This window comes from Perognathus longimembris, chromosome 13 (assembly GCF_023159225.1).
Source record: "Perognathus longimembris pacificus isolate PPM17 chromosome 13, ASM2315922v1, whole genome shotgun sequence".
NCBI classification, from domain to species: Eukaryota; Metazoa; Chordata; class Mammalia; order Rodentia; family Heteromyidae; genus Perognathus; species Perognathus longimembris.
In genome coordinates, this window is record NC_063173.1 from 37,339,099 (window position 1) to 37,351,698 (window position 12,600).

Genomic DNA, 12,600 nt, shown 5'->3' on the forward strand with positions numbered 1-12,600 from the left:
GATTGAAACCCTAGGTCTCAGAACTTGCACCATCTTTGGGGCTTGGTTTCCTCATGTGAAATTATAGGAAGAATGTGCTGTCAGCCATCTGTGACCAACATGTAGACATGCTTTGTGCACATAAATCGCTGCTCAGAATAGTTAAAAATGGAAGAATTTTAAAAATGCCAAAGGAATCATTAACAGCTGGTTTTTCCATATATCTAGATGTGTATTTCTACGTACACATGTACACACATGGGTGTGTACTTTTTTTGGCCAGTTGCATTTTAATGAACTATCTGCGTTCCTTTCATTGGGGAGAGCATGCACTTTCTGAGAAGCTGAATCTTGAGGAGCAATGGCTACATGGAACAAGGGTGTTGGCATGTTCTAACCCCAGGGCACAGGAAGTCTCTCTGGACTGAAGTATTGGGCTGGGAACTCTGAGCAAGGTCACATGCCTGTTGTCTGCACTGCTAGCCCAGGACTGTGTGTTAGATTTGTGGTCAGCCACTTCTAGATGGTGAGGCATAGCAGACTAACAGATGCCATCTTTGAGGAAGGCACCAGGCTGCCTGTCAAACCCCTCTCCCCCAACCCGGATTCTGTCATGTGTGCAGCCCTAAGCCGGGAGCAGCTAGAGGCGCTTTTCCTCCCCTATGACCTGAAGCGGCTAGAGATGTATTCCCGGAACATGGTGGACTATCACCTCATCATGGACCTGATCCCAGCCATCTCCCGCTTGTATTTCCTGAACCAGCTGGGGGACCTGTCCCTGTCTGCTGCCCAGTCGGTAGGTCATCTGGTACCAAGGTGAGGGAAGAGAAAGGAGGACAGTGGACCTCTGTGTGGGTTGGGCATTGGGTTGAGTGCTCAGACATAGTGTTGTGGCTTTGGTTCCCAGTGGATCTGATAGGTGGGCAGTGGTCTCCTGCAGGCCTGAGGCCAAGTGATGTTTCATAAGTGGGCAGTTGCAGTTTGAGCCCATGTTCTTTCTGTTTCATTGTGTTGTCTTGAGATTTAACTCCACCTTTCGGGAAGCTCAGGATATCCCCAACTTGCATGCAGTTGTGAAGCAGGCATTTGTCAGGGTAGTTAGAGTGATGGGATGGTGAAGCGCTGTTTTCCATCAACTAGCTCCTATCAAAAGAAGGTGACTGGTACTCCAGGACTTGTAACACACAGGAACCTGTTACTCCAGCTGATTTTCCTTCCTTCAGGCTCTTTTCTTGGGGATCGGCCTACAGCATAAGTCTGTGGACCAGCTGGAAAAGGAGATTGAGCTGCCTGCTGGCCAGTTGATGGGGCTTTTCAACCGGATAATCCGAAAAGTTGTGAAGGTAACCACCTCTGTCTGAGAGCAGGGTTTTGTTCTCTTTCTAATAATACCACACACTCCTGTCCAGTGTTTGACTACGGATTAATATTTAGCTACATGGTTATAGATAGACACACATACACACACATTTGGTACCTTGGTCGTCTCTGTCCACTTTTGGGGATTTGGCACATTTCATTTCTCTGGTTCTGTGGTCTTACTGTGAGGATCTGGGCACCTGAAGGATCCGGGCACCTGAATTCTGCAGCATGTCTGTGTATCTTGCAGGCGTGCCTTTAGGGCAGTAAGTGCCTTGGGAATGAGTGAGGGAGCCCCTGCTGCCACTTCATCTTCCTCATGTTGTTTTTCGTAGCTGTTTACTGACATACAGGAAAAGGCAATTGAGAAGCAGATGGTGGCAGTGAAGGACGTTGTCATGGAGCCCACAATGAAGACCCTCAGTGATGACTTGGTAAGTCACCACTGAAGACCTTGGTGTTTCCCTAAGTTGCCATTGGCCTTTGGATGCAGCTTGTCTTCTCCTTTAGAAGAGTTTTGCACTGAGCCAGGGCCAAGAGAATGTCATATTCACTCTGTACATGTCAGAACACAGGACCTAGAGAGATGCCTCCTGCTAGTGCAGGGACCAAGCATCAATTGTTATAAATATTCTATTTGCCCTCAAATGCACGTTTAGTATACAGACATACTTTAAAATCCTAAGAGCTACTGATAATGGTTTTGAGGACAAGCCAAGAGAAGGAAATGTTTCCTTGTCATTGGGATTTTCTTCTCGCCCTTCATCTCCTGTGCTTTGCTTTATTTCTGAACTCTCACCTGTTCTCTTCGGGTCCTTACCTACAGGATGAAGCAGCAAAGGAATTCCAGGAGAAGCACCAGAAGGAAGTGGGGAAGCTGAAGAACATGGACCTGTCACAGTAAGAGTCCTCCTGCACTGAGGTGCAGCGGCTTGGCCTCAGCCTCGGTCTCTGCAGCCCTCATGGTCTCATGGTCTCACTATCGGTGTCTTCTAACCTGCCCCCCCCGGGGACCCTGGAAACTGTCTCAGGAGCACCCACAGCTGAAAACCTCCTCACTGATGCTTGTGAAATTGTAGAGTATTTGGTTTCCCCAGACCCTGTGACTTTAGCTTCCACGTGTATCCTCTAGATCCCTCCGGTGCCGAGTCACGCCTTAGGCATCCCTTACAGAAGGGGGATGCTAGGTGGATGAGCATCCACTTTCACTGGTCGCTTCTTCATATTTGGCTTTGTTGTGTATATTTGTTTGAGAAAGGATTCTGCTCTAAAATGCTTAACTTCCTGCTCAGCAGCCCGCTGGATGCTAGGCATCCTGTTGTTCCCTTTTGGACTTCAACTCTGGTGTTTCCTCTCCCAAGAGCTGGTGGGTCTGACAATCCTGGCACACCAGGGTGCTCCTATACAACCTTAGAGTCAGGGTCCTGAGCCTCCATGACCTGTTGTTTGTGACCAGATGATTAGTGGTGGTTGTTGGACAAATGATGTTAGGGGTTCAGACCATTGAGCTATGGCTTCTACTTTAGCTTTGCAGTGCCAACAGCCTGGTGTGACAGGACTACTAGAGCCAAAGGAGTGGGCAGAGCGGAGAGTGGGAGGTTTGGGGGTAGATGCAGGAAGGGCAGAGTGAGCTTGACAATTCACGGGGACAGTGGCAGGAGGCATCTTTGGTGGAAGTGATTCAGGTGGGAAATGGGGTGGGAAATGGGGTCAGGCTGCCATCAGCAGAAGGTCCTCTCATGGCCCCACCTGTCAGCCCATTCCTATGACACTGCTGTCCAGTGGGGCTCTTGTTGCCTCCCTGTCCCCCCTTCTCTCTGTTCTTCAGATGCTAATGTGGCTTGTCCTGGCTTTTGTGGCAGAACTGTCTGACAAGGGTATTGCCACAAGATGTTTCTCCTCTCCAGCAGATTTTTGACATTTCCTTTGTTTATAGATATATAATCCGTGGGGATGATGAAGAATGGAATGAAGTTCTGAATAAAGCTGGGCAGAATGCCTCCATTGTCAGCCTAAAAAGGTGAGGGCCTGCCGTCCTGACACACATCTGATGAGCCCTGGCTCTGGCCTTTCCATAGCTTTCTGTGGGAAACTGAGGAAATCATGGCTTACTCTTTACCTTTATAGCACATCCACAGACAGGACTACTGTCTCTAGGCTGGTGCTCTTCCCTCCTAGGCATCACCAGCAGGCCAGGCTTGTGCCTATTATGAACAAGGGAGCAGTTTTATACTGCCTGTGCTGAAGCAGTGTTAGCCTTAACAGCAGGTGGAGTGTGTATGTGTGCACACATACATGCGTGCGCATACACGTGTATGTGACTGTGTGTGCCAAGTCATATCTCTTGCTAGTTTCTTTGCAAAGAATTAAAAACAGAAGGTTTAAAGATGTTTGTTAGGCATTGGTGGTTCATGCCTATAATCTTAGCTACTTGTGGTTTGAAGCCAGCCCAGGCAGGAAAGTCTATGAGACTCCAAGTAGCCAGCAAAAGCCAGACTGGAGGCATGTCTAAAGTGGCACAGTACCTGAATGAGAAAGCCAAGGGAGAACACAAGTCCCTGAGTGCAAGTCCTGGAACTGGCTCACGCGCGTGTGCACACACACATCGAGTGGGATATTTTTGTTTTTTATTGTGTGTTGCTGGTGAGCAAACCCACAGCTTTGCACGTGACAAGCAGCAAACCCTTTACCACTGAGCCTTAGCACTCTGTCATTAAGTACTCTTTGAAGCCTTACCTAAACCTTCTCTTTTTTTCCTTGGGAAGTATTCTATGTAATAGTGGCTTCTGTTGAATGGCTTCCTCCTCCCTAGGTGTCCCATTTCCAGGGTGCAGTTCCCAGGGCATAGGGCCAGGGAGGGAGCCCTTCCCCTCTCAGGGCTCCTTACAGGAAGGCACTGCTTGCCGAGCAGTCCCCGCCCTAGCCTGTCACGAGTCATACTGGCCAGGTGCTCTCCACATTCTTACGGTGTTTACTTCAGAAAAATAAAATAGCAACAGCATGTCAGAAAGGACGTCTGGCTTTCCTCGACATCTCATGTCTATGTGACATACTTTCATGGGGTCATTGGGGTTCCATGTCTGATTTTCAGGTAACTGGAGGTAAGTAGTAGAAGGAACCCCTGTTGTGTTGCTTCTGGGTTTCTGGTCTCAGGAGGGGAGTGTGTACAGCACTGAAGAGAGCCTGAGTTCTATGCATTCCTCTCCATGCTCAGAGCTCTGCCAGAGCAGGAGCTGGGCCTGGTGCCATGCCCGCCTTTGTCACACGTTCACCGGGAACAGAGCTGACGAGGCGTTCTCAAGTCATTCAGGACCCTTTTGCAGAGCAGCAGAGCAGCCTGAGCGGTGTTTCAGATCTGGCCGCTTCATTGTTTGTCTATTCTTTTTTTTGTATGTGTCTGTGTCTGTGTTTTAGCTCCAGTGAAAAGAAAAGGAAGCTGGAAGCTAAACAAGAACCCAAACATAACAAGAAGTTGAAGAGAAACAGAGATTCAAAGAAGAAAATGGATGTGAAGCTGAAATGGAAGAAATAGTGCAAAACCTGGGTGTCAGGCCAAGCCACGAGGAGACACTCTCACCTCCTGAAGCACCTTGGACTTGGGTGACAGCAGTAAGGGCCCCAGTGAACACAGGCGCCAGCCAGGGATTCCCCACAGGCCTGTCTGGCTGTCTGTCTCTGGGCCCACTGGCTGAAGGCAGGCACTCCCCAGCAGGTCTGTTTAGAACTTGATGCTTGGGCACAGTTCTGCATTGCCATGGCGATGTTCCCAACTTTCGTTTCAGGGCCCTCTTTTCCCATAAGGCCAGCTTTTCAGCCTCCCTCACACACACGAGGAAGCCTTGCTGGTTCTTGTTCCCTCTCAGGTCCTTAACTGCACAGCCTTCTGGTGTTGCTTGGAGGCTGCCATAGACCGCCAGGTCTCCTCATGGATTTGCCTCCACACCCTGAGGCCTGGGGCTGCAGGACCTTGTGCCGATGGCTCAGCAGGCCCCTGGTGTGTGCTGACCCCAGGGTCTGCAAAGGTGGCTTTTGTTCCAGTCCTGCCCCCAGCACCCCAGAAAAATTTGAGCCTTCACTCTCGAGTACAACATCTGAGTCCCTAAGACCTATTATGTTATCCTTTTGAGAAAATGGGAGGGATAGTCTATTTTTAATAACATCCTAGAAAGACCATTTGCCTGAGGTTCTCATGAAATCCACATCTGTGAAGGTTGTCCTGTTTCTTCTTGTGGGTCTTGGTTGACAAGGCCAACTTGGTGCCTATAGGAAGCCTAGCAGATCTGGATGGTGCTGTAGGCATCTTGAGAGGCATGATGTGGCTGGAAGTCAGGTGGCCCCTGGCCAGGTCATTAGGGTCATCCCATTTGTTGGTTCACACCTATGTGAGTTTGTCTGATAGTGTCTTGTGGCGACATATCCATGCCCAGTACTCATGTGTAAACTGGGCCAGCAAAAAAACCCCAAAAAGCTGGAGGAGAGAGAAGGTTCTAGACCACAGTTACTAAACACGCCACTCCTGGTACTCATCCCAGCTGGAGAAGCTCAGGCCAGTGCTGGTTGGTCCCTAGGACAATCAGGACCCCGGTGTTGAGGCCTTTGCGGGAGCTGCTGCTTGCTGCTTCTACATGGGTCCTTCGTTGGGTCTGCAGGACAGTTTGCTGAGGAGAAATGGGAAAGCAACTGGCTATTTTCTCTTAGGAGAGTGTGGCCAAAAGGCAGAATCCAAATCTCAGGAGGTCAGAGCTGGCCAGTTTGCTAGAAGCTTCTCAAGCATATGCTCCTCTAGGTGGACCCTTTGCAGTGCTGTCACCCCTAATGTTTGTCCACTGGCTCTGCTCTGCATTAAGGTGAGGGGGCTCAGAGGGTAGACTGCCTGTGAGTGCATGGATTCTGACTTTCTGTGGATTTTGTGCCCCCTCCCTGTGGCACTCTGTGGTTGAATGTCCCTGCCTGAACTCAAGTTGAAGTTATTTGATTCACTATGCAAACAAAAATAAAAAGTCAATCCCCATTGTTAGGTATGGAGAGGTGGGACCTCTAAGAGGTGATACGGTCCAGAGGGCTCTGCCTCCATTAGTAAGCTAATGTGTTCCTGGATGAATGGGTTCTCTCCAGGGTGGCTGTTAGAAAAGCCAGTTAACCTAGAGATGCCTCAGACTTGCAAGGCCTGCGTCAGGTGCAGCACCTTGATTTTAGATTCACCACCTCCAAAGCTATAAGAAATGAATTTTTTTTATAAGCCACCCAGGCTTTTCTGTTATAGCAACAGAATATAGGCTGAAATAGGCATGTGACTTCACTCTGCCTGCATTGTCCACCTGTGGGTGGCGGTACCAGTGCTTCCCCTAGATGTGGGGAGAGCAGGGTAGAGAAAAACAGAACTCAGGATAGTGGCTGACACACAGTAGGTCCCTGGCATGCCAGCTGTCAAAAGCCTGACAGGACTGGCCTGAGCTAGAAAGAGTCCCACAAGATAGTGGAGCACATGCTTTGCAGTTGGACCTTCTGCGTCTTGAGTAGCAGCTTTGTGTCCTGGCATAAGATGTAGTCTCTGCACACATAAAGGAAGCAAATGTCCCACTCTTCTCTTTCAAAAGCCTGTGTTCTCTGGAGACCTCTGCATTTTGTGTTGTGATCTTGGGTCTCCTTCAAACCTGAAAGGGCATGCCTCCCCCAGGCCTCACCATCTGGGCCCCAGACAGTGAACATCTGTAAAGCTTGACTGTCTCGGGAGATGCCACTTGTGAAATGAATTCAGATGGGCCAGCTCTGCATGCTGTCACTAGGATGGGGTTGGAGCTAAAGAGTTCTGAACAAAGGGAGTTTGTAAATGACCTCTCCACCTCTAGGCTGGGGGGTGGGGTTGGTGCGGTGATGGCCTGCTTCATTGCTTTCCCCTGCTCATCTGCTGGCCATCCCAGAGGACTGAGAGAGAGGAGACACAAAGGAGGCTGCTGATGCTGGCAGGAAGCAGAGGAGTGGAAGTAAGTCCATCACCTCACACAAGTGTAGGCTTATTATCTGAGACCATTATAATACACAAGCTGCTGGGCTGGAAGGCTGGGCCTGAATGGCTGGTTTCAGACTAGGTTGGGGACACCCTTGATTCTGTACACAGCTGGTTACACATCATAGGGACCCTGCAAAGGGGCAGGGAAAGACCTTACCAGGGTTTCTGGCAGAGAGTTGCCTGGTTCTGGTGAAAGAAAAGCTGACCACCCTGCACCTGACTTGAGGAAGGGTAATGGAGAAAAGGAGAGTAAAGCATCAAGAGGAGAAATTCCATGTTAGTGTTTGCTTGGGTGGCCCAGGCTCAGGCTCTCAGGCTCTTGGACCTTGTATGTCAATAAGGGGTCACTGCCCACAGAGCAAATGACCCTCCTGTGCACTGATGCTCTCAGCCCTGGCTACTCAAGTGCTGTGAGAAGTTACCTTGGCCCTGCCCCAGTCCATCTGGCTGCTGGTCGCCTGAAGCTGGCAGCTGAGGAGCCCCTTACAGTCCTAAGTAGTAGCTAATTGTTTTAAAAGCTTGTTCAAGATCATATTCCCAGTAGAGACAGGCCTAGAGGGGGCTGCCCCTTTTAATCTCCCTACCTCCTTGGACTTCCCTCCCTCCAAATTATCTCCCAAACTGCCAAGCCCCATCTGTAGCCAGAACATAACTAGATCTTGCCTTTTGGGCAGCGAGCAGCCCCCCTACTCGGGAGGGGAAGGAAGACCTAGAGCCCTGAAGGGCAGCCACTCCAGACCTCAAGTGTTCCCAAGGCTCCCCTCCACCCTTACCAGGCGCTGTGAGGAGCGCACCTCTGCCCCACGGCCCCCAGAGGGCACTGTGGTCCACGCTGCGGGACCCTCACAGTTGGGTCCAGGGCCCCAAGGCCTGCCTCAGTCCACTCTGCCTGGCTCTTACCTCAGCTGTTCTTCAGACTAGCTTCTGGAGGTCTTCACGATTCTCCAACTCAAGTGCTTGGCATGTTACTGACTCTTGGTTAGGTTTTTGGTGACGTTAGAAATAAGCTTTTAAATAAAATTTGTATGACTTTGCACCAGAAACTACAAGTGTCTAGGAAAACCTTTGGCCTGAGTAACTGGTTCACCATACTCCATTACCTCTGCCAGAGTCTCCATGGTGACCTATCCAGCCATGGCTCAGCAAAGCCACAGACCAGGCAGTATCAGGCTGGGTCTATAAACACCTAAGAAGCTCCCCAATCCCAGCCTTCCCATGGAGTGCTTGTGCACAGAGGTCAGAAAAGCCCTGCGCACTGCCTTGTTCCCCTGTCTGGCTCCCATGCAGCCCAGTGGTCCATGCCTGTCCATCAGCCATCAGGTGAGGACATTAACCCCAGTGAAGGACTGGGTCAGGCTGAGGTAGGGGAGAAGTGCAGGTGGAACAGCATAGGTCAGGTTTTTGGGCATGGAATCAGCTCTTGAGTCCTTTCCTGTTGGGACCCTTCCCAGCTCTGAACTCCAAGCACCCCTCTACTGGGAACACTGAGGTCATTGTTATGTTTATTGTTAATAAAACCATGGTACATTTACAGTGACAATGTTACAGTATCATACAATATTACAGCAATAAAATAACACCTATTCTTTGTACATCCATCTCAAGCACTAGTTGAAAATATTTTCCAAGATTGTAAGTCCCTGGGGGTGGGGAGGTGCTTCAAGGTGACCCAAGAGACACCTCCTGAAATGCCCAGTTCTTGGGATGAATAAATAATTTCTAGAATACAGCCACACTGCACCCAGAGCAAGCTATCCTGATGCTGTCCCAGTGTCCAGTTTATAAACAGGCCAGTTGGTGGGGAGCCAAGACTAGGGGGGTGATGGTCCTCTTCTAGACCTTCCCTCCCACCAGTGCTGGGGCTTCCATGCCCAAGGTTCCAGTCCCAATGTGACCCTCTCGCTAGTCCTGGGTTAAAAGAACCTTGCACTCAAGGCCCAGCTGGGGGACCATGAAAGTGCTGTTGCCCCAGCTCACAGGCGGCCAAAGTCCAGCCTGAGGTTCCAGGTTCCACCCCTTAAGTCCTGAGCTACAGCAGCAAGAGCTGAGGCCCCCAAACTACTGGGCTGTACCCTCTTGCACCCTAGGCTCAAGAGCCCAGACCAAAGTTAGCAGCCCTGAAGGGGGAGAGCAGCTGTACCATAGAGGGTAGGCAGACTCAGTGCCGGGCCCTTAGGTTAGGCCTTTCAAAGGCACGACCTGATTTAGGCAGCCTTCCTCTGTGACGCTTAGGAAAGCAAAGAAGTTTTTGCATTCACTTGTCTGGGGTGCAGAGAGGATGACATTCCATACATTCTTAGGGATGCCCACATGCCCAAGAGCCTCTGCTGGGTGAGGTGAGCTTGGAGCCCCAATAGGTCAAGACCTGCTGCTGAGCATCTGGAGGGATTGGACATGCAGGGGCCACAGAGTGGTCCTCCAGGTGCAAATTCTATGCAGTGGCAGGCAGAGGTCACCTTTTGGCCATACCTTGCCTCGCCAATCACCGATTGGGCAAACAGGCTCGGGCATCTGTCTACCCAAGGATAGATCACCAGTGGTGAGCGCCCTGGGAAAGGAGCTTGGCTCCTAGAGGGAAGCCCCCATCTCACACTCGGGAGGTGACGTAGACAGAATGCACACGCTCGGCCAGGGTGCTCTGCAGGTCCTGCAGTGGATCCAAGCCTTGAACTTTGCTGCTGCGACTGTAGATGAGCTGACGGAAGGCGTCCTGCTCCAAGAGGGCCTTCATGTGCTTGAGGAAGAAGCCCTCACAGAACAAGGCCAGCTCGGGGGCGTTGTGGATCTGTGGGCAGGGAGATGAGGGGTGAGGCTCACGGTTTCTGTACAACCCAGTCTGAAATTGTCCCCACCCCTGCATGCTACTGCCCCAGAGGAGGTGTTCCCTGTCCACCTCTTGCTGCCACATTTTTGGCCATCTGTTTGAGCATCTCTTGCAAGTGGAACCCAGCTGAGCTCAAGTCCTAGCATAGTGGGGTGGCTCAGAGCCTGGGGACATCTGCTGAGGAAGACAAAGGGCTGGACTTGGGAAAGTGGGAGACTGTCACAGCTGGCAAAGCTCAGGCTGCAGTGGCATGGTCAAGCGAGGGGAGACGTGCTTAGGACCCTGGGGGTCTTGGCAAGCATGATTAAGGGTGGGCCTCCCAAGTAGCTACCATTACAGGTGGAAGGCACTGGTGCCTGGCTGTCTTGTACTGTTGAACAAACCTTGTGGCTTGAAGTGGGGGAGGCCTGGAAGTAGGAATGGAGCTGATGCAACTCCTTGAGACGGGAGGGCATGGCAGAGCAGGGACAGTGGAGACAGAAGAGGAAAAACTGATATGTTTCAGAGGGGGATGGCTTAGCTGGGAGGTTTTTAAGTATCAAATAGGACTTTTGCGGGGTGTGAGTCTGAGCAGATGGCAGTGTCATTCTGAGCTAGAGAAGGCTGCTGCGGAGGGGCAGGTGGGGGAAGAAGTGGACGCCCTCCTGAGGGCTGGACATGAGCGCGGCTCGGCAGTCCCCAGTGCCATGGCTCAGAGGCAATGACAGTGAGCCGGATGTGCTGGGGACATCACAGTTGGGCAGCAATGGGCAGCACTGATGGCTGCTCCAGCGGGAGCTGCTAAACCCCCATTGCCATCCAGGTGGCTTAGCCCATTGCTGCCTCTATGCAGTGAAGCAGGCCCTGGTCCCTGGGAGTCGTATTTCACCAGAGGAGGTGGCGGGGGAGGAGAGGGGGGCAGCCCTCACCTTGGCGTATTTATAGGTGTTCACGGCGCTCTCCACACTGAGCGTCTGGGAGCACAGGATCTCACAGTGCCTCTGTAGGGCATCCAGCTGGAACAGGCTGGCAGCTGACAGCAGCTGGGAGAGAGGCAAAGTGGGCTTTGGGGACTCTGGGCCAGGCCTGTGGCCCAGACATCTTGCAAGGGAAGGCTCCCAAGCGTGTGTACACTGCTTCTCCCCAGCTCAGGCCCAGCATGCTGCTGATCCTGACTGAGGAAGAGCGACCATGACCTTGATTCATCTCTGCTCTAGGCCATCAGTATTAGCAGGAGACACAAAATGGGCTTTCTGACCTCAAAAGGTCTTGAGCTGTAACTGACAAGGCTTCATTGGCATGAGCTTCTGAACCCAGATGCCCTGGTCAGCAATAAGGAGGAGAGCATGAGGCCCAGCCTTTTCCCCTCACCATTAGGTCGTCCCTTAATGTGTCAGTGTGGCCCTGGAGGCCGGGTGTCCACAGTCCCTGTCTCAGAGCTCTCCTTTTACTCTCATGGGAAAAAGCATTATGCATGCACCAGGGGGTCCTCCAAGGTGGCCGCTCTTCCCTCTCTCCCTTCAAATGCTGTTTCTGAGAGGGCATATGGCCTGCAGGAAGGGGGCGGGGGGGGGGGCATGCCTCACCTCCAAGATGTCAGCGGTGGGGATTTCCATGGACTCTGTCCCGCCGTAGTACAGATACTGCATCATCAGCTGTGGAGGGAAGGGGCCCCGTGTGAATGCACACAGAAACGGGCTGAGGTCTACATGTGGCCCCAGTGTGCCACTCTAGCTGCTCCGCGGGAGGCTGCTCTGTTCCCCTAACACCACGTCTCCCCCTGCTTCCTCTGTTCCACTGAGCCTCTCAAATGCCGATTCTCCAGCGCTGAGACCACTCCTGTCTTTGTGACTGGGTCAGGTCCACACAGCGGTTTCCAGTCTCTCAGGCCTCTCTCAGCCCTTCCCACCTGCCCTACCTGGAAGCATGCTACTCGATGCTTATTTTGTCTAAATTCAACACCGAGTGTGGTGGAGCACGCCTGTATTCCAAGCACTTGGAGGGCTGAGGGCTGAGAATTGAGACCAGCCAGGGCTCCATAAGGAGACCCGGTCCTCAAACCAAAACACAACATTCTATAGCCATCTGGAGTGGGGAAGTAGCTGACTTTCTCAAGGCATGGCGTTCTAACCGGCTAACTTCTGAAGGCCACTCCCTGGCCAGGCCTGCTTGAGGCTCCCAGGACACCAAAAAGAGTAGCTCACGAAGGGGCAAGTTATATTTAGCTCTCCTAAGTTCCAAACTCTGCCATCACACAGGAGCTTGGAAATAGAAAAACAACTCTGTTTGGCTGGAGAAACAGCCCAGCCAGGTGCTGGCAGGAAGCTAGGTAAACAAGGCTCAGGCCAGCCTAGGGCACTGTTGGGGCTGGCCTCAGGCTGGAGCGGCACCAGAGGGTCTAGCAGAAAGATCAACTGCTGGCCTTATCCAGGTACCAGGTGCCTCAGCC

At 51.8% G+C, this 12,600-nt stretch overlaps 2 protein-coding genes across 2 annotated transcripts in view; one reads left to right on the forward strand and one right to left on the reverse strand.

Moving 5' to 3' along the window:
* Nat10 (N-acetyltransferase 10) overlaps window positions 1-8,817 on the forward strand; it is a 36,021-nt gene extending 27,204 nt beyond the window's left edge. Inside the window, exons 24-29 of the mRNA XM_048360227.1 lie at window positions 603-775; window positions 1,203-1,322; window positions 1,674-1,772; window positions 2,165-2,238; window positions 3,275-3,358; window positions 4,753-8,817. Of these exons, the coding sequence (XP_048216184.1) occupies window positions 603-775; window positions 1,203-1,322; window positions 1,674-1,772; window positions 2,165-2,238; window positions 3,275-3,358; window positions 4,753-4,870 (668 nt within the window). The 3' untranslated portion in view covers window positions 4,871-8,817. The remainder of the gene's footprint in view (window positions 1-602; window positions 776-1,202; window positions 1,323-1,673; window positions 1,773-2,164; window positions 2,239-3,274; window positions 3,359-4,752) is intronic.
* Window positions 8,818-8,833: 16 nt separating this feature from the next.
* Abtb2 (ankyrin repeat and BTB domain containing 2) overlaps window positions 8,834-12,600 on the reverse strand; it is a 166,073-nt gene continuing 162,306 nt past the window's right edge. The window contains exons 15-17 of the mRNA XM_048360228.1: window positions 11,738-11,806; window positions 11,081-11,194; window positions 8,834-10,133 (exon numbers count right to left, since the gene is read on the reverse strand). Of these exons, the coding sequence (XP_048216185.1) occupies window positions 9,936-10,133; window positions 11,081-11,194; window positions 11,738-11,806 (381 nt within the window). The 3' untranslated portion in view covers window positions 8,834-9,935. The remainder of the gene's footprint in view (window positions 10,134-11,080; window positions 11,195-11,737; window positions 11,807-12,600) is intronic.